Genomic DNA, 20,225 nt, shown 5'->3' on the forward strand with positions numbered 1-20,225 from the left:
CGCACTTTGTTTCTGCCGAAACCTCACATTTTTCTCTTTTTTGTTGTTTTGTTTTGTTTTTGGCTGGAAAAAAAACCACCCCCACCCCCAACCCTCCCCCGAAGCCACCAAGAACCGCAGCGCTTCGCCCTCTCCCGCAGGTGACCGAGGGCTCCGACCAGCTCCGCTCCCTGCGGGAGCCACCGCAGCCCCCAAACCCTCCCCATCCCGCAGCCCCCGCCCAGCCACGAGCATCCCGAGCCCTGGAGCCGAGCGCTCCGGGAGCGCCCGCAGCAGATCCCACCCGAGGTGTTTTTACCCCCCTCAATTTCTATGTTTTGTTTTGTTTTTCTTCCCCCCCCCCCCCCCTTTTTTTTTTTGTTTCTTTTTTTTTTTCTGTGTGTTTTGTTTTAATTTTTTTAAATTAATTTATTTATAGATATATTTAAAAAAAGCAATAGTCCTTTGGTCCCTAAACTCTAAGGAATGATATGACTCTGAAACAAGTAATCCTATGTCCCTGTGCCAGTGACAAGCAGGGGAAGCGCGTGTCCCGCTGCCCCGCTCCGTGGGATATATATATATATATACTTATTTATATATATCTTCTATAAGTCCAACATACTTTGATCCTTGTCTTTTCTCCTCCCCCTGACGTGGGGAAAAAGCAAATCTTGCCCTTTTTCCTTTTCCAACCAAGCATCCTCCAGGTGAAGCGCCCGAGGCTGGTCCCGTCCCACCGGCTTTGGTTTAAGAATCCATTTGGAGCCTCTTTTCCTCGTTTCTCCTGGGAAATCGGTAGCAGCAAGTGAGTGCTTTCAAAACCACCAGCCACAAAGTGGATCCCGGCTGCCCTCCGCCCGTCTCCCGGCGAGGGAGGCGTTGAGTCCCGGCACGCGGCCGGCGGCGAACCTCAGCCCCGGAGCCGCGTCGCTCTCCTCCTTCCTCGTCCTCCTCGCTCGTGTTCCCGTTCAGTAACAAACAAGACCAGTTTGGGGTAAAAGTAATCAAAAAAGGAAAGAAAAGCTACGACCAGAATGGCTCTCTTCTTCGCTGCTCCTCCATCTCCTCCTCCTCTGCCTCCTCCGGGGTGTGTTGCAAAGAAAGAGAGTTACGGGTTTGGATACTGCACTTGGGGAAGGGGAAAGTCGTCAGACACCCCGGGACACCCAACCTGCAAAACAGCGACAGAGCCTCAGCCTGTGCCCGGGGCACGGAGAGGAGGGAGGGGACAGGGACACAAACCCCGCTCAAACCCATGCGCATGGTCCTGGGTGCAGAGACCCCCGAGGACACCGTGGGAGGGAACACAGCACGAGCAGAGCCCCACTGCCGGGTCCCCCGGGGCACACCAGGCCCCCAGCCCCCTCACCTCTCCGCAGGGCCAGGCTGAGCAGGGGTCAGTAGGGTCTGTTGGCATCTTTCGGCCGCTTTAGCTGGACTTTTAGCCTCTTCATGCCGATCTGGAAGCCGTTCATGGCCTGAATGGCTGCCTGAGCGCTCGTCGGATTGTCAAAACTGACGAAACCTGGGGCGAAGGACGGGTTTGTCACCAAAAACATCCAAGGCTGACACTGAACAGAGGCGATGAAACCCCGCAGGCAGCCCCAGCTTGGGTAATGCTGGGACAGGGGACAGTGGGGTAGCAGCGCAGCCCCAGATGGCAGGGGACTGGGCTGATGGCATCTTTGGGGACACCAAGGTCTGCAGGGACATGGAGGTGACAGACTCTGTGGGGACACCAGCATAAGAGAGTCCACAGAACACTGGAGTGGTGCTCAGGGACACCAAGGTGATGGGGCCTGCGGGGTCACTGGTACAACAGGGTCTATCAGTGTCAGGGACTGCAGGCACGCCAAGGTGAGCAGGTCTGTGGGGACACGAGGACAGGACGTGTGGGCTCGTGGGACACCCAGGTGATGGAGCCTCCAAAGACACTGGACTGACACGGTGCACAGGGACACCAGGGTGGGTGGCAGACCTGCAGGCCAGAGCAGGCTGGTGGCAGCGGTGACGCTTGGCCACATGAGCAGAGCACGCGGTGACCAACCCTCCCTGGCAGGAGGGGGCACTGGGCTGAGGACAGCAGGAGAGGGGGCAGCAGGAGGGCGAGTCCTGTCCTGGCACGGTGTGGGACATGAAAGTGCCCGGCGGCCCCAGGACGGACACACTGCCCCAGCCACCATGCACCCATGGGCAGTCAGTGCTGCCCCAGCCAGACTCTGAGCTGGGATGTTGGGGACAGACAGACCCCAGAGCTGGAATTCATGGAGAGAAGGATCCCTGGGCTGGGACACTGGGGAGAGTGCGACCCCTGAGCTGGGGATGCTGGGGAGAGCTGGACCCCACAGATGAGACACTGGAGACAGCCAGACTCCCAAGCTGGACAGACCCCTGAGCTGGGACATCAGGGAGAGCCGGACCTCCAAGCTGGAGCTGAGGAGGAGCTGGGATGTTGAAGAGAGCTGGACCTCTGATCTGGTATGTTGACCCAGACCCCCGAGCTGGGGACTGGGAAGAGCTGGACCTGTGAGCTGGGACACCAAGGAGAGCCACACACCGGGACTTACCAAAGCATTTACTCTGGTTGGTGGCACGGTCTACAAAGACTTTGGCAGAGATGACGTTGCCGAAAGGCAAAAACATCTGCGTGAGCTCTGCGTCCCCGAACTCCTGGGGCAGGTGATAAATGAACAGGTTACAGCCCTCGGGACCTGGTGACACACAAGGGACAGGCACACATCAGGCGCGAGGCACGGGGGGGCAGGAGCCACCAGCCCCACCGCGGGTGCCCCCCCACGACTCCTCACCTTCTCGCTGCTGCTGCGGGATGATGGGCGCCTGCTGGGGGAAGGCCTGGCTGATGGGCGCGTAAGCGGTGGGATACGCTGCTGCAAGAGAGAAACGCGGAGCTGAGGCCCCGGCGCCCACCCAGCCCTGCGCAGGGCCGGGAACAGGGGCGGCCCCGCTGCCACCCTCCATGGAGCTGCCTCTGCTGCCCCGGGCTCGTGGCTCTGCCCTTCCCACCCCAGCGCCGCCCCGGCCTCCCGGCACGGCAGGGATGCAGGAATGGCTCTCCCAGGGGCACAGTGGTGGCAGCAGCAACATGGCCTCAAGGCTGAGGAAAGCTGGCACTTTTGGTTGGAAAAACCCAACAATTCGGAGTCCAAACTTGATTTTCTGTGGAAAATCTGAACGTCACTGGTAGTGCTCCTAAAGAAATGGCTGCCGGGCCCGATGTACTTCCACAGGATGCTTTGACTCCCTTCTTCCTGCAGCCCATCTCCCTGGCCAGCAGATTCAGCCACACGATGAACATTCGAGGATCTCTGATATCTTGGTGCCTCCATGGCTGTCTCCAGCAGCAGGATCCGCCATGGAGCCAGCTCTCCATCACCACCCAAACCTTGCCCCCTCTCCTGGTACTGCAGCCAGCTTTCCCCCATGGGCATTAAAACTCAGGTTCCTCCACCCAAAACCCGCACGGAGGGCCGTGCTGGGAGCGCATCCGTGCTGCTGGGAACGAGGGGATGGAATTCTGCACCAGCATCACCCCCTCGCTGCCCCGCAGCTCCTGCCGGGGTACGGCACCCGGCGCTCACTGCATTAATCCGTGCCCAAGCACACCGCACCAAACCTGTGGCTCAACCCCAAGCTGATGCCTGCCCCCCAAAAAGGGTGAGGAGCAAATAAGGGGAGAGAGGGAAGAAAGCAAAGCAAAGCTTGAGACCTGCATAGTGCTGCATGCCTGCGTAGGCTTGCTGGAGGGGATCTGCCACCGTGGGGCTTTGAGCTGGGAAGAGAAAAGGAGAAGGAAGAGAGAATCAGCCAGAGGAGCCCCCAGACGGACAGATCCCATGGGAGAAGGCTCCGGGCCGAGCACGGCCGCGGGGGGGCAGAGCTGCTCCTGCCGCTCCGTGGAAGCCGAGACCAGAGGCAGCGATGCCAAGGGAGGAAGGGTTCCGGTGGGGCCGGGCGCACGGCTGGGGGTCACCCAGCGCCTTCCTGGGGTGCGCAGCGCAGCGGGAGCCGAGCGGCTGCGGGGGGGTACCTGGGTAGGGGTGGATGCCGTTGGTGTAGATGGTCTCCGAGGCGGGCTGCCCGTTGGTCTGCGGCGGCAGCGGGCTGAAGCCGTTGACGCCGATCGGCGTGGCGATGCTGGGCACCGGCGCCGTGCTGATGCCGGGGGGAGTGCTCGTACCTGCGGCACGGAGAGGTCAGTGACACCCCATGGGGGCGCTGGGCGGGACGGGGGGCACGTGGGGGGGGTTGTACCTGACGATGGGGTGAGGGGAGCAGCCACCAGCCCGCTGACGTTGAAGGCGGCCATCTGCTGCATCTGGGCGGCCGCGATGGCAGCCATGGGGTTGAGGCAGGTGCCCTGCGCAGCCGCCATCAGGGCTGCCTGCTGCTGCATGATCTTAAGGAAAGAAAGGGGGGGAAAGGGGAAAGAGAGAGGCAGAGAGAAGGGGGAGCAGGGAGGATAAATCAGCATCTCCCTCTTTGCACCCGCACATGAGGGATGGATGCCACCCGCTGCTGGACTCAGGGACAGGCGACACTAGCAAAGGTGACCCCTGCGCCCTCCATCCTCACCTGGTGCCCTGAAACCCTCTGTGGTGCCCATAAATGGGGATGCACCAACCCTGATGGGCATCTGCATTCACTGGCACTGATACAATCCCATGCAGGCTTCTGCAGGCACAACCACCACCACCAGCCACGGGACCCCCCAAACCCCCCAGGTCCTGGCCAGCCCCGGCTCCTACCGCTTGCGTGTAGGCCCCGTAGGCGCCGAACTGGATGGTCATGGGGTTGAAGATGCCCAGCTGCCCGGCCATCTGATGCATCCGCCGCAGGGTCCTCTCCTTGTCCGTGTCCGCAAACTTCACCACCAGGCTGGAGGAGGCTCCCTGGGATGGGGGGAAGATGGGGCTGACGGCAGGACCCTGGCCATGCCCCCGGGACGTGTCCCTGCTCCAGGAGGGTCCAGCCAGCTCGCAGCGGCTGCAGCATCCTCAGCCCTTGGGATGCTGCCGCCTTGGCAGCAGCGACCAGCAATCGATGCGAGGTTTAATTATAGCCGGTGTTCCTCCCTGACCTCCGTTCCCTTTTCCCCTCCTCATTCACAGTTTTGACCTTCGGCGTTAATTAAACAGCCCCTTTCTGCAGCGGGGAGGGAATTAGCCCTGAGCACCATCCCCAGTGCCCGGGCAAGGATGAACCTCGGGGTGATCTGGCCAACAAACTGCTGGTCTGTAGGATTTTGATCCAATTAGACAGAGGATCAAATGAGCTACTGATTGGATTATGCAGGCAGCACGGGGTCGAACAGGGCAGGGTGAGAGCCTGCACTTACCGGCATGGTTTGGCTGCCATGCAGGCTGTTGATGGCAGCCTGTGCCTCGGCGTGGCTGCCGTACTTCACAAAGGCACAACCTAAAGGCAGAGAGGGGACATGGGAGAGGTTGGACTTGGGTGCTGCAGGAGCTGGTGCTGCCTGCTCACCCCACCGTGCCCACCCCACTGTGCCCACCACACCGTGCTCACCCCACCATGCTCACTGCCCTGTGCTCACCCCCCTGTGCTCACCCCACTGTGCCCACCGCACCATGCTCACCCCTCTGTGCTCACCCCCCTGTGCTCACCCCACTGTGTTCACCCCACCGTGCTCACCCCCCTGTGCTCACCCCCCTGTGCTCACCCCACTGTGCTCACCCCACCGTGCTCACCCCACCGTGCTCACCCCACCGTGCTCACCCCTCTGTGCTCACCCCTGTGTTCACCCCACCGTGCTCACCCCCCTGTGCTCACCCCACTGTGCTCACCCCTCTGTGCCCACCCCCCTGTGCTCACTCCACTGTGTTCACCCCACCATGCTCACCCCCCTGTGCCCACCCCACTGTGCTCACCCCTCTGTGCCCACCCCCCTGTGCTCACCCCACTGTGCCCACTCCACTGTGTTCACCCCACCGTGCTCACCCCTCTGTGCTCACCCCTCTGTGCTCACCCCCCTGTGCCCACCCCGCTGCCCACCTTTGCTGGCTCCGTCGGGCCCTCGCAGGATGGTGCACTCCTCAATCTGGCCGAAGGGCTCGAAGAGGCGCCGGACATCGTCCTCGCTCTGCTGCTTCCCCAGCATGCCCACAAAGAGCTTCCTGTCTTCTAAAAGCAAAACCCAGCCCGTTGGGACGCAGGAAGCGCCGGGTAACGCCGGCGCCGCCGATCCAGCAGCCAAGCGCGGGGTTTATCACCTCCATCCTACACCCGGCTCCGGGTGGGAAAACCTCCCCGGCAGGAGGAGGTGACGCCGGGAAAGAGCCGCCTGAGGGCCGGGAGCTGGGGCTTTTCCCAGCTCCCCCGGCACCGCTGTGGCTGGGAAACAAAGGGAGCCGCAAACCGGCAGCGATTGCCTCCCTGTGATCCACTGGCGAAGAACCCACAGCCGCGGGCCGTGCCCAGGGGACACAAATAACCCAGCCCCGACGGGAGGGAGGGAGGGAGGGAGAGTAAATAAGGAGAAGTTCACGATTATTCGCAGCATCCGTCTCGCGGGCGCGCGCTCCCGCCGCACGCTAATGGCTTTTGACAAAGAGAATCAGGTGCCCTGTCAGGAGCCCCGCCAGCAAATAAATAAATAATGGCAGCAGACAATTAATGCTCCGCCCGTTAAGGATCAGCTCGGGGAACAGGGCTGCTGTGCTCTCTGCTCAACATAAACCATCTCCCAGCCAGGGCGGCTTCGGGGAGCGCTGCTGCCCCGGAGAGGGGCCCGGAGCCGGGCGCCCGAACTGCCCCATCCATCTTTAACCCTTCCCCAATGACACTCGGTAAGCGGGTGATTTATCTGGGATGTGCTGGGCGCAGCTCGTGGTGTGTTTAACAGCATGGTTTTAACAGGGCAACATCTATCCCAGCTGCCCGAGCCCAGGGCCAGCGGCCCCATGCAAGCATCCCAGTGCTCCCAGCCCTCGGCACCAGTAATGCTGGGGGCTTTCATCCAATTCCTGCAGGTTTGCCCAGATGATTGACTCAGCCTGGAAGCAGCACAGCCCCATGGAGAACCTGGGGGAGGGAGGTGGCAACTTCTGTTTGAGAGGGGCTCAGGCCATGTGTGGCTGACTCCTTCCTGCACCCCAGCTCTGCAGGGTCCCCACAGTCAGCTGCAGGTGGGTAAATGGGCTGTTTGACAGGCAAAGGGGCTGTCAGATGTCGGGTATGACATTGGGAGGTTCCTGGCATGATGTCAGGATGTTCCCAGCATGACATCAAGATGCTCTCTCAAGCTGGGCAGGCAGGGAGAGCCGAGATCACATTCATTTTGCGCTTGGGTTTGGATGCCACCAGCACAGGCAGCTCCTTTGGGGGTTTCTCTGCAAACGAAATGGCAGCCTCCATGATGCCACCATGCCCCCTGTCACCCTATGGGTGGCCCTGACCCCCTGTCTACACTGGGCAGCTGGGGAAGGGGGGACCTACCTCCTCGGCCCTCGCTGTCGGCTGGCTTCACCTGGATGGGGCGGTTCATCTGCAACACACAAGCGGGAGCGGGCGGTCAGTGGTGGCGCCGTGCCCCCCTCCCCAACCCTTTCCATGGGGAACGGCAGGATTTGGCCCCAGCCTGGCACAGGGAGCACGGAAGGGACCTGCAAGAACAGAGCCAGGGCTCGTGGGCACAGGGCACCGGGGGTGCCAGGGGCACAGGGCGCTACTGCGGCCCTGGGGACGGGCACCCGAGGATGGGCACCCGGTGCCGCAGGCGCCCACGGGCCGCCGGTGCCAGCCTTGGCCGCCTGCCCGCTTTCCTCGACTGCAAAGGACTGCAGAGGCAGCAGCAGCACCCGGCCAGCCTGGCAGCACCGCCACCAGCGCGGCCCTGTGCCTCATTCCCACCCAATTCCGGCCTCCTACCGTGCGTCACCGCCGTGCGGACCTGCGGCTGTGACACGCGTGTGCAGCAGGACACGCCAGGCACACCCCTGGCCCGCTGCCCCGCGGAGCCATTTCTCCTCCTCTCTCCCCCTCCTTTTTCCCCCCTCTTTTAGCTGAAAAACGCTACAATTACGGCCGTTTCTATGGCAACAAGCGTGCTTCCCCCGCGATGCTGCAGAGCCAGAGCCATGTGCTCGATGGGGTCGTCACGGCAACGGCAGGATGTCACGCATGACGGGGCGGGTGTGTGCACACACGTACACGGCTCGAGCACGCACGCGGGTGGGTACCCCCACCCCGGGCTCCCCCTGTGCACCCACGGAGGGGGCAACAAATGTAGGGGCTGGGTGAGGGCAGCATCAGGGCCCCCCTCCCATCCCAGGGTGAGGAAGAGGATGGATAAGGAAGAGGAGGAGGGAGGTTTCCACAGCAACCGTCTCGTCTCCAGGGAAACGCAGGGAGAAATGTCAGCGCAGAGCCAGGGATGGTCCAGGGAGGGGACCGAGTCCCCAGGAGCCACCGAGGGACATGGGGCCACCCAGCTGCCCTCGTGTCACCCGTCCCTCAGGCATCCACCCCATCCCCTGCAAAGGGGCTCACCCTAAAGCCAGGAGGCTGTGACAGCAGAGCCAGCATCCCCCTGTCCCCATGTCCCTGCTGCGGCCGGGAGGACGGACCCCAATTTTGGGTGGGGGAGCTGCCCCCATCCGCTGACCCACCAGTCCCGTTTCCCATTGCATGGCCTCCGATGGAATATATTTCCAGGCCTGCTGCTGTGTGCTTAATGCAATAAAGGCAGCGAGGATGATTTAGAATAACATTTAGGGAGCCGCAGAGTGTCATTTTGATGTGTCTCCCGTCTCCGCTCGCTGGTTATTAAACTGTATTGATTCTCCGGGAGCGGCTGATGTTTATAAATGTCAGACCTCAGGGACCAGCTCACCTTCCCCAGGGCCCTGCACCGCACCGGGACAAACAGCCCCAGCCTGGGGACACCCCTGGAAAAGGGGTTTGGTACCCCCGGCATCGCCCCGTTCCCACCCGGGGTGCTCAGTGCCCCCGGTGCCAGCTCCCATGGCACAGGCAGATGATGTGGGCACCCAGACCCCTACTGGGCACAGGGGGATGGTGCCTACCTCTCCCTCTGTCCCCACAGCACCCCTGCACCCACACAGTCACCCACCACTGCCCAACAGGCCTCCATCCTACTCCTGGCACCCAACCAACCACCCAGCGATCTCCCCCTGCTCCTGACACCCATCCATCCACCCCCTGACACCCACCCACCCACCTACCCATTCATCCATCCATCCATCCACCCGTTCATCCACTCATCCCTCCCTGACACCCACAATCACCCATCCACCCATCTTACCCCAAGACTCACCCATTCATCCCCCAACACCCATCACCATAACACCCATGTACCACCATAGCACCCACCCACCACCATAGCACCCACCCATACCCCCAAAACGCATCCACCCATCCATTCATCCGTGCACCCCCGTAGCACCCTCACACCTGCCCATTCATCCCCATCTCCCCACCACCCACCTTTCCACCCCACAGCACTCACACATCCAACCCTCAATGCTCACCCATTTTCCCCCATCCTCACACACCCCAGGGCCATGCCAATGCACCCAGTGTCACCAGAGATCCTGTCTGGGGTGTCCCAGCACCCACCAGCACCCGTGGGTGCCCCACAGAGCACCGGCTATGGCACCCCATGGCCACACCACCACAGTGCAACAGCCAAGGGGGTCACCATTGGTTGCTGAACCACCTCCTGACTGCTTGGGCACTGTCACTGTCCCCCACCCAAATTCGGAGCCCCCCAGCAGCCTGGGCAGGGGGTAGAGCTCCTTCCTCGGGGTCACCCTCCTCCTTGCACCCAACAGCCGGTGCACCCATGAGGCCACTGTGCACCCGAGTGAGCCGAGGTGGAGGTGCCGGGTGGAGCTGGAGCAGCGGGTGCCTGTGGGAGGCTGGTGCCTGCATCACCCTGAGGACCTCCAGGCAGCCAACACCCAGTGCAGGGAGACAGGCGCTTGGGTACAGGCAGCCTCCCACCACAGGAACACCCTGCCATAGTCCTAGGGGTGCACTCACAGCAAGAGGGCACAGCCGGGCTGGGGACAGTCGCACCGCTGCACAACCCTGCGCAGGCGCGCAACCATCCCAGCACACCCCCACGCACAACCACACACCCCCTACAGCCGCACTCCCACTCCTGCACAGCCCTGAGCACAACCGCAGCGCCACACACAGCACATGCAACCTCCACGCACACCCACCCACAGTGGCACGCTTGCCTCAGCACCCCCTGCATAACAGTACACCCGCACCTTGCACCCACACAGCCCCACACACAGTGTACACCAGCCCTAGCGCCGCTGTTCACCCACGTGCAGCCACACACCCGCCCCAGGCCAGCCCTGTGTACACCCGCACACAACACCCCTACACCGCACACCCCGAGACCTCATGAGCACCCACACCCCCACCTAACACCCACAGTGCCCTCCCTGCAGCTGTGGATCCCGCACAAGCACAGACACACACCCCCGTGCCAGGCAGGAACACAACACCCCTTGCCTCAGTTTCCCCACTGCAGCAGTGGGACCCACAGTGGGGCCCCGGCAGCGCTGTGGACACCCGGCGCTGGACACCCCCCAGCAGCACCCACAACCCATCCACATACACCTGAGCCCCGCGCACAGTGTGGGAGCCCAGCAACACCCGCATGCACACACGTGCTCCTGCTCACACCCAGCGGGCGCGCACACACACGTGCACACACCCCCAGCACCGCCACCTCCAGGCCCACGCACACCCACAGCCCAGCGCCGCGCGCACAATCGCTGGGTGCAGAGACACGCTCAGCACCCGCTGGCACACGCACGGAGCCATCGGCACGCTCACACACTCACCATCCCCGGGTGCAACCGCTCTTGTGCACACCCCGGGGCAAAACTGTGCCCCTGCCAATGCACGCACGCACCCCTGCACCACGTGTGGGTGCAACACCCCCCCCCGAGCACATCCCTTTGCACACCTGCAACCACACACACAACACCCGGAGGAAAAATACACCCTCCAGCCAACACACAAACAAGCCCATCCCTGGGTGCGGATGTACCCTCTTCACCAACACAGGCATGCACACACTCCATCCCTGCCTGCAAATACACCCTGCTCACCACCCCCCACACACACACCGTTCCTGGGTGCAGATACACCCTCCTCACCAACACCCACACTCACACACAGAGCATCCCTGCGTGCAGATACACCCCCTTCACCAACACCCCACTGCCAACACCCTCTCTCCATCCCTGGATGCAGATACAGCAACACACACAACCCTCATCCCTGCGTGCAAATACACCCTCACCACCAACAACCGCCCTCCCAACACAGCCACCTCACCCCTGGGTGCGGATGCACCCTCCTCACCATCACCCGCGCTCACACACCACATCCCCGGGTGCAAATACCCCCCCCCCGCCAACACCCCATCCCCGGCCGCACATCCACCGCCCTCACCATCACCCCCATCCACCCCTGCCCGCCTGCGAGCACCCGCGGGTGCAGACCCCGGGCCGAGCCGGTGGAGACAAAGGCGGGGCCCTACCTCGATGCAGAGGATCTTGGACCCGGCGGGCACCCACAGCACGGGCGGCCGCGGCCCCGGCGCCGGCACCTGCGGCAGCTGCATGGCCCGGCCCGGCCCGGCCCGGCTCGGCTCCGTTCGGCTCCGCTCGGCTCGGTTCGGCTCGGGCCGGCCGGACCCGGCGGGGGGGCTCGGTTCGATTCGGCTCTGCTCGGCTCGGCTCGGTCTGGCCCGATTCGGCTCGGCTCGCGCAGCGGCGCGCGGGAGGCGGGGCGGGAGGGAGGGGCGGCCGCAGCCCCGCCGAGCCGAGCCGAATCGAGCCGGGCCGAGCCGAGCCGAGGGGAGGGGCTTCGGTCGGGACACGCCCCCTCCGAGCCTGGACACGCCCCCAAGACGCGCCGGGGGCGGGGCCTGCCCGGAGTGGGGTACACACGGGGACACGAGCGCAGGTACAGGTGGGCACAGGTACAGGGGTGTGAGCACAGGCACAGCGTGAGCAGAGGTACAGGGTGAGCACAGGTACAGGTGAACACAGGTGCAGGGGTATGAGAACAGGTACAGGTGGGCACAGGTACAGGGGTATCAGCACAGGTACAGGGGTGTGAGCACAGGTACAGCATGAGCAGAGGTACAGGGGTATGAGCACAGGTACAGGTGAACACAGGTGCAGGGGTGTAAGCACAGGCACAGCGTGAGCAGAGGTACAGGGTGAGCACAGGTACAGGTGAACACAGGTGCAGGGGTATGAGAACAGGTACAGGTGGGCACAGGTACAGGGGTGTGAGCACAGGTACAGGGGTATGAGCACAGGTACAGGTGGGCACAGGTACAGGGGTGTGAGAACAGGTACAGGTGGGCACAGGTACAGGGGTATCAGCACAGGTACAGGGGTGTGAGAACAGGTACAGGTGGGCACAGGCGTGAGCAGAGGTACAGGGTGAGCACAGGTACACATGAACACAGGTGCAGGGGTATGAGAACAGGTACAGGTGGGCACAGGTACAGGGGTGTGAGCACAGGTACAGGTGGGCACAGGTACAGGGGTGTGAGCACAGGTACAGGTGGGCACAGGTACAGGGGTATCAGCACAGGTACAGGGGTGTGAGCACAGGTACAGCGTGAGCAGAGGTACAGGGTGAGCACAGGTACAGGTGAACACAGGTGCAGGGGTATGAGCACAGGTACAGGTGGGCACAGGTACAGGGGTATGAGCACAGGTACAGGTGGGCACAGGTACAGGGGTGTGAGCACAGGTACAGTGTGAGCAGAGTTACAGGGTGAGCACAGGTACAGGTGAACACAGGTGCAGGGGTATGAGCACGGGTACGGCATGAGCACCGGTACAGGTGAGCACAGGTACAGGGGTATGAGCACAGGTACAGGGGTGTGAGCACAGGTACAGGGGTATGAGCACAGGTACAGGGGTGTGAGCACAGCTACAGGGGTATGAGCACAAGTACAGTGTGAGCACAGGTACAGGGGTATGAGCACAAGTACAGTGTGAGCACAGGTACAGGGGTATGAGCACAGGTACAGGTGAGCACGGGTACAGGGGTATGAGCACAGGTACAGGGGTGTGAGCACAGGTACAGGGGTGTGAGCACAGGTACAGGGTGAGCACAGGTACAGGGGTGTGAGCACAGCTACAGGGGTATGAGCACAAGTACAGTGTGAGCACAGGTACAGGGGTATGAGCACAGGTACAGCATGAGCACAGATACAGGGGTGTGAGCACAGGTACAGGGGTATGAGCACAGGTACAGGGGTGTGAGCACAGGTACAGGGGTATGAGCACAAGTACAGTGTGAGCACAGGTACAGGGTGAGCACAGGTACAGGGGTGTGAGCACTGGTACAGGTGTGAGTACAAGCATACGTGGCTGTCACCACTACATGGAAGTGTTCACAGGCACACATGGCTATGCACAATCAGAGAGGGGTGTGCACAAGTATAAGAGAATGTGGACAAGTCCAGACGGGTGTGCACAAGCACATGGGGTTGTGCACAGGCACAGGGGTGTGAGGAGGAGCACACAGCGGTGTGCAGAAGCACAGAGAGCTCATGAGCATGGGGGGGTGTGTACAAGCACAGAGGGGTGCGCACAGATACATGGGGAGTGCACAACTGTACGGTGTGCACAGGCACGTGTGGGTATAAGCACGAACACGGAGGGTGTACACAGCTACAGGGGGTGTGCATAAACCCAGGGGTGCATGTACAAGCACACAGGGTTGTAAACAGAAGCAGAGAGAGGTGTGCACAAGCGTAGAGGGGTGTGCAGAGGTGTGCAAGAGCTTGCAGGGGTGTGGGCACAAGCACAAGGGGGCGTAGGCACAGGGGTGTGAGCACAACAAGCACAGGGGTGTGCACACTTGCTGCGGCTGTGTGCCCTGGCGGATGCACACCCCGCACCGCTGCATGCACACCTGCACAGAGGGGTGTGCACAGGCACGTCCTCCACATGGGCACATGCCCACACACCCACCTGCAAGCACCTACTCACACGTGCACCCCTGTGCTCACCCCGCGCACCAGGGGTGCAGGGTGAGAAGTGAGCAGCTACAGCGACCATACACCTCGCCCATGCGTGTACACACAGAGAGCGTGTGATGAGAAGGGATGAAGGCAAGTCCCAACCCCATGCCCACAGGCAGGGCCCGAACCTGCACCTCCTTTAGGGTGCCAAAGTGGGCTGTTAAACCTTAAACCTACTGATGCACTAAACCATGGGTGAGAGCGCGGCTCAGGACATGAACCTCGTCCTGCTCCGTCAGCTCTGCGCTCCCGAGGCAGGGATGGATATTCCCGGGGCCCGGCGCTTTCCCAGCCAAGCAGCGGCCCTATTGATTTTTATTTAGGCGAATAATTAAATATTTATTTTCACTTTGTTAAGCTCGGGAGGTCGGAGCCCACAGAAAGCGCAGCACACGCGGGAGCCAGCAAAATCGATGCCTCGGTTTGCGGCCGCTGGAAGCGGCTCCTGCTCCCGCACCCCGGGTCCGTGTCCCCGTCCCCGTGCCCTGCCCCAGCTCACCCCGGTGTCACTCACCCCCGGCAGCGTCTTCTGCTCGTGCAGGGCGCTCTGCGCCTTCAGGGCCGAGTCGCGGGCGCAGTAGGTGAGGAAGGCACAGCCTGTGGAGACCGGGAGACAGGGTCAGTGTCCTAATGCCCAGCCCCAGGCACACAAATGTGGCACTGGGGCACCCAGCACCCTGGCACCAGCACCCTCCTACCCTGGCACCGTGGCACTGTGGCATCCAGCACCCTGGGACTCTGATATCCAGCACCACGCACACCAGCACTGTGACACCCAGCACCCCAGCAAGGTGGCATCCAGCACCCTAGCATCGTGGCACTGTCATGTCCAGCAGTGTGGCACCCTGGCACCAAGCACCCCAGCACCGTGGCACCATAATGTCCAGCACCCAGCATTGTTGGCATCCTGGCACCCAGCATCTTGGCACCATCATGTCCAGCACTGTGGCACCCTGGAACCCAGCACTGTCATGTCCAGCACACTGGCACCCAGCACCCCAGCACTGTGGCACCCTGGCACCCAGCACCATCACACCCAGCACCCTGTCACCGTGGCACCCCGGCACCCAAGAGGGCACCACCACCAGCAGGCCCAGAGCTCAGCCCCGAAACAGGATGGGAGCTGGAGCAGTGGGATGAAGGAAGGAGCAGGGCAGCAGCAGCAGCACACGGGCAGCAGCGGCGCTCTGGGGGAAGCTGCAGCTGAAGCCTCAGGGAAGCAGATCTCCAGGCGTCCGGGCAGGCCACGCATCGTGGCTGGGCGCCGCGCTGCTCCCAGCTCCGAGCATCCTCCTCGGGATGAGGCACGGCTCCTCCGACATCCTGGCGCTTTGGGAACCAGCAATACGCCTGGGGTGAGGTTTTCCCACGCTGACTCACGCTGCCACGCCACTCGTTTGCCCAGAGCTGGTGACGAGCAAGCCCTAGGGACCGGGTCCGGTCCTCTCCCCTCCGCCTCTCCGTCCCTGCGGGAACATGCCGGTCCCTGTGCCACCACCACACTGCTCCCTCCCCGAGGGCTCCCCCCCAGTTTGCTGGGGTCACATCCAAAAGTGCCTGAAAGTGATATTAAAACAGCAGCAAAACAGTTTCCCTTCAACAAAGTAAATATTTAATGAATAAAATTGACATTGATGCATTTTTAATATTGGCACAATTAAATCCGCCAGCTGATTAAGTATTAATAACTCTTAATAAGTACAATCAGCGTGCCTGGGAGGGGAGGGAGCACGACAGTGGTGCGGGGGGACACCAAGGGACGGGGTCCCTCGCCCCGCCGCAGGGTGCTGGGGACATCAACCCGCGCGGGGAGCGAGGAGAGATCCCCCTGGTTAAACATTATCCCACTGCGGGTGGAAAGGGGAGGTCAGCGCAGCAGCTCGCGTCAGCCCCGGTGCCATTTCCAGTGTTTACCATCCGTAATCGTGTTGGCTTCCTCCTCGCCGCTCTTTATCCCTTCGTTTTCTTCCCCATTTCCCCTACAGCAACAACGTGGCTGGTGCCCAGGCGTTCCGGGGGAGTTGGGAGGGCTGGGGCCGGAGCGGTCCCGCTCCAGAGGCTCGCCGGGAGGAAGGATGGTGCTCGAATGAGAGGAACATCCGCAGTTCAAGCGTGTGTCTGGGCCGCAGCAGTTGAAGCCCGTGCTGGAAGAGGCGCCGAGGGGCCCTGGCGAGGTGTGAATCCCGTTGTTTGTGGCACACGGGCGGTTCGGAAACACCCGGGGGCATTCGGGAGGGCGCGGTGATGAGAATGGTGCGGTTCACGGCGGCTGCCCCATGGCCGGAGGGCGCCATCCACAAGCACCAAGTCTCAGCTTCCCAGGAAGTCCCGGTGATGTGGGCGCTGCCCGTGGCACAGGCGCTCGGTGACAGGGTGAGGAGGATCCTGTCCGGGTGACACCCAGGGTGCCCTGACCCTGCTCCAGTGCCACAGACCCTGGCTTATGGGGGGGGGGGGGGTCCATAGAGACCTCAGCAGTGCACACATGCAGCCCTCGGCACGCCTCTGCTCAGGTGCTCTGCTCCCTGTGCCAGGTGCAGCTGGGCAGCCCTGGTCCTGGGGGCTCTCAGAGGCCTGGTGCCTCATCCCCAGTGGGTGCCTGTATCCCAAATGGGTGCCTCCATCCACAGTGGGTGCCTGTATCCCAAATGGGTGCCTCCATCCACAGTGGGTACCTGTATCCCAAATGGGTGCCTCCATCCGCAGTGGGTGCCTGTATCCCAAATGGGTGCCTCCATCCACAGTGGGTGCCGGTATCCCAAATGGGTGCCTCCATCCCCAGTGGGTGCCTGTATCCCAAATGGGTGCCTCCATCCACAGTGGGTGCCTGTATCCCAAATGGGTGCCTCCATCCACAGTGGGTGCCTGTATCCCAAATGGGTGCCTCCATCCACAGTGGGTGCCTGTATCCCAAATGGGTGCCTCCATCCACAGTGTGTGTGCCTCCATCCACAGTGGGTGCCTGTATCCCAAATGGGTGCCTCCATCCACAGTGGGTGCCTGTATCCCAAATGGGTGCCTCCATCCACAGTGGCTACCTGTATCCCAAATGGGTGCCTCCATCCGCAGTGGGTGCCTGTATCCCAAATGGGTGCCTCCATCCGCAGTGTGTGCCTGCATCCCAAATGGGTGTCCCCATCCGCAGTGGGTGCCTTTATCCCAAATGGGTACCCCCATCTGCAGTGGGTGCCTGTATCCCAAATGTGTGCCACCATGCACAGTGGGTGCCTGTATTCCAAATGTGTGCCCCCATCTGCAGTGGGTGCCTGTATCCCAAAGAGGTGGCCCCATCCACAGTGGGTGCCTGTATCCCAAATGGGTGCCTCCATCTGCAGTGGGTGCCTGTATCCCAAATGGGTGCCTGCATCCGCAGTGGGTGCCTGTATCCCAAATGGGTGCGCCCATCCACAGTGGGTGCCTGTATCCCAAATAGGTGGCCCCATCCACAGTGGGTGCCTGTATCCCAAATAGGTGGCCCCATCCACAGTGGGTGCCTGTATCCCAAATGGGTGCCCCCATCCGCAGTGGGTGCCAGTATCCCAAACGGGTGCCCCCATCCGCAGTGGGTGCCTGTATCCCAAATAGGTGGCCCCATCCACAGTGGGTGCCTATATCCCAAATGGCTGCTCCCATCCACAGTGGGTGCCTGTATCCCAAATGGGTGCCCCCATCCGCAGTGGGTGCCGGTATCCCAAATGGGTGCCCCCATCCGCAGTGGGTGCCGGTATCCCAAATGGGTGCCCCCATCCGCAGTGGGTGCCTGTATCCCAAATGGGTGCCCCCATCCGCAGTGGGTGCCGGTATCCCAAATGGGTGCCTCCATCCGCAGCGGGTGCCTGTATCCCAAATGGGTGCCTGTATCCCAAATGGGTGCCCCCATCCGCAGTGGGTGCCTGTATCCCAGGTGGGTGCCCCCATCCGCAGTGGGTGCCTGTATCCCAGGTGGGTGCCCTGATGCCAGACAGGTGTCCCCAGTGCAGGCACATGTCCTGAACTCCACTGGGGTGCTGTAGCCCTGGGGTGCTCTGACCCCGGGGGTGTCCCCAAGCCAGATGGCAGCTCCTCATCCCAGGCAGGGACCCAAACCCTGAGTGGGTGTCCCCATCCCATTGGTACCTCCACCTTACATGGGTGCCTTCTGCCTCAGGGGTACCCCAGACTTAGGGGGGGGTCACAAACCAGGATGCCCCACACCTGAGTGTCCCCTCGTCAGGGGTATCTTCACCCCAGGGGTGCCTCATACCAGGGTGACCATACCAGTGCCTCCACCTCAGGGGTACCCCATACCAGGGAACCCCACCTCCAGCACACCTCCACCTTCAGGGTGCCCCCAGCTCAGGGGTACCTTCACATCAGGGGTATCCCCACCTTAGGGGCTACCTCCAGACTGAGGATAACTCCACTTCAAGGGTGCTCCGTGTTTGGGCGCTCCACCTCAGAGGTGTCCCCCCTCAGAGGTGCACCACCGCAGGGGCACCCCCTCCTCTGGGACACCCCATACCAGGGTGCCCCATCTCAGGGGTACTCAGACCACGGCTGCACCTCAGGGCGTCCTACCCGAGGGGAGCCCCCATTCGGGTGTCTCCCCCCCCGCTCCCCGCCCCGGTCGCGCCCCGCGGGCAGGCTCGGCGCCCCCGGTACCTTTGTGCATGCCGGTGAAGCGGTCCTTGAGCACGGTGAGCTCGTAGATGCGGCCGAACTCCTCGAAGAGCGGCTTGAGGTCGCTCTCCTCCAGGTTACGCGGGATCTGCCCCACGAAGAGCTTGATGGCGTCGTGATCCTTCATGGCGATGGCGCCGGGCGGGCGGCTCAGCCCGTTCACCCGGCCGCTGTTCGCGGTGCTGAACGCCGCGCCCGCCTCCGCCGCCGCCACGCCGCTGCCCGCCGCGGCCATGGCCCGCTCCGCCGCCGCCGCCGCCGCCGCTGCGGGAGGCGCCCGCCGCCCCGCCCCGCCCCGCCCCGCCCCGCTCGGCGCCGTTCGGAACCGCTCGGAACCGCTCGGCTCGGCCCGGGCCTCTCCGCTCACGGCACTGCCCCCCCCCCCCCCCCCCCCCCCCAACAACCCGCGGGCTGGTGACGTCAGCAGGCTGGCCCCGGCGAGACGCAGGTCATTAGCATAATGAGGCAGCGGCGGCCAATCAGGAGAGGGGAGGCCGGCAGCCGCGCGGGGGGACCCCGGCTCCGCCTACTACTGCCCCCTGCCGGGCCCGCCCCAGCCCCTTCTGCCCCACCGCGCTCCGGCCTCCGTCACACCCCACGTCACACCCCGTCACACCCCGTCACACCCCGTCACACCCCGTCACACCCCGTCACCCCCCCCGTCATCCCCATCACCCCCCGCCACCCGAAGCGGGACCGGCCGAGAGGCTGAGCCGCCCCCCGCGGCCCTCAGTAGGTTCCAGAGTTAACACCCACCTTGGGCGGGATGTGAACACCCCAAACAAGCCGGAAAGGGGACGATGTTGGCGCTTTGTTGCGTTTTTCACCTCAATGGACCCTGTGTCACCCCGAAACATCTGTAATTAGACCAAACGCCTTTAATACCTGGCACGGTTGTTAATTAATTACTCCCAGAGAAGCAGCAGGGCTTGAGGGGGGGGGCTTCCTCAGCACACTGGCATGCGTGTGCAGGCATGTGCGAGCACGTGTGAGCCTGGGTTTGTGCATGTGTGCGAGCGTGCGCAGGTCCCTACAAGCGCCGGCGTGTCGCGGGAGTGCGTGCGCACACGCATGCATGCTCAAGGGCGCGCAGGCACACACGTGTGCAGGCACACGCACGCACTGCAGGTGCACACGCGTGGTTGCAGGAGCGCTCACGAGCACACGCAAGGGCGTGCACAGGCACGTGCAGCTCCATGCCCGCGCTGCCAGCCTGTGCTGCATCTGCACGTGTGTGCAAGCAGGTACACAAACACACGTGCTCGCGGGCACCCACATGCGAGTCTCTACACGCAGGCACGCGCAAGCCCGTCCCAGCAGCACCCACTGGAAGGATTCGGTGCCCGTGGTGCCCACCCGCGGGGGTCTCCGCATCCCCCCCGCCGCGCTCTGGCTGCTCCTCTCCAGCGCCTGGGTTTATTTTTAATCCCGTCGAGCCCCGGGTGATTCACGCGGCACCGCCTGCTCCGCGCTCACCGAAATAGATGTGCTGGGGAGAAAG

At 62.7% G+C, this 20,225-nt stretch overlaps 2 protein-coding genes across 9 annotated transcripts; both read right to left on the reverse strand.

The window, feature by feature from the left end:
• Window positions 1-657: 657 nt before the first annotated feature.
• CELF6 (CUGBP Elav-like family member 6) lies at window positions 658-18,975 on the reverse strand. 8 transcript variants are annotated; one of them, XM_062612088.1, is made up of 13 exons: window positions 18,707-18,975; window positions 14,580-14,662; window positions 7,459-7,507; window positions 6,016-6,141; window positions 5,339-5,418; window positions 4,749-4,892; window positions 4,255-4,399; window positions 4,031-4,180; window positions 3,710-3,772; window positions 2,790-2,870; window positions 2,550-2,693; window positions 1,352-1,507; window positions 658-1,153 (listed from the first exon to the last, which is right to left on the reverse strand). In XM_062612088.1, the coding sequence occupies exons 1-12, from the start codon at window positions 18,957-18,959 to the stop codon at window positions 1,380-1,382; spliced, it is 1,446 nt and encodes a 481-aa protein (XP_062468072.1). In that variant the 5' UTR covers window positions 18,960-18,975; the 3' UTR covers window positions 658-1,153; window positions 1,352-1,379. The 8 variants fall into 8 exon arrangements, with proteins under 8 accessions (XP_062468072.1, XP_062468074.1, XP_062468073.1 ...); XM_062612090.1 differs by having other exon boundaries at window positions 4,255-4,390; window positions 6,016-6,144; XM_062612089.1 differs by having other exon boundaries at window positions 2,790-2,867; window positions 6,016-6,144.
• LOC134160233 (anti-sigma-I factor RsgI2-like) lies at window positions 11,944-13,403 on the reverse strand (the record flags this gene model as incomplete). The annotated part of the gene is given in 7 exon segments (XM_062612037.1): window positions 11,944-12,353; window positions 12,356-12,398; window positions 12,400-12,490; window positions 12,492-12,613; window positions 12,615-12,688; window positions 12,732-12,793; window positions 12,877-13,403. Coding segments are annotated over 7 exon segments (1,329 nt in total), but the record flags the coding sequence as incomplete, so codon positions are not given.
• Window positions 18,976-20,225: the final 1,250 nt, after the last annotated feature.

The sequence above is a fragment of the Pezoporus occidentalis genome, unplaced genomic scaffold (genome assembly GCF_034315485.1).
Source record: "Pezoporus occidentalis ecotype Australia unplaced genomic scaffold, CSIRO_AGI_Poc_V1 ctg159, whole genome shotgun sequence".
Classification (NCBI taxonomy): domain Eukaryota; kingdom Metazoa; phylum Chordata; class Aves; order Psittaciformes; family Psittacidae; genus Pezoporus; species Pezoporus occidentalis.

What these genes read in the sequence shown, in the direction of transcription:
- CELF6 (XM_062612087.1), bottom strand. Translation starts at nt 18,959, where the DNA reads ATGGCCGCGGCGGGCAGCGGCGTGGCGGCGGCGGAGGCGGGCGCGGCG. An exon ending in CGGCATCCACCCCTACCCAG is followed by an intron (nt 3,773 to 4,030) that starts GTACCCCCCCGC and finishes TTCTCTTCCCAG; the next exon opens with CTCAAAGCCCCACGGTGGCA. An exon ending in CAACCAGAGTAAATGCTTTG is followed by an intron (nt 1,508 to 2,549) that starts GTAAGTCCCGGT and finishes CCTTCGCCCCAG; the next exon opens with GTTTCGTCAGTTTTGACAAT.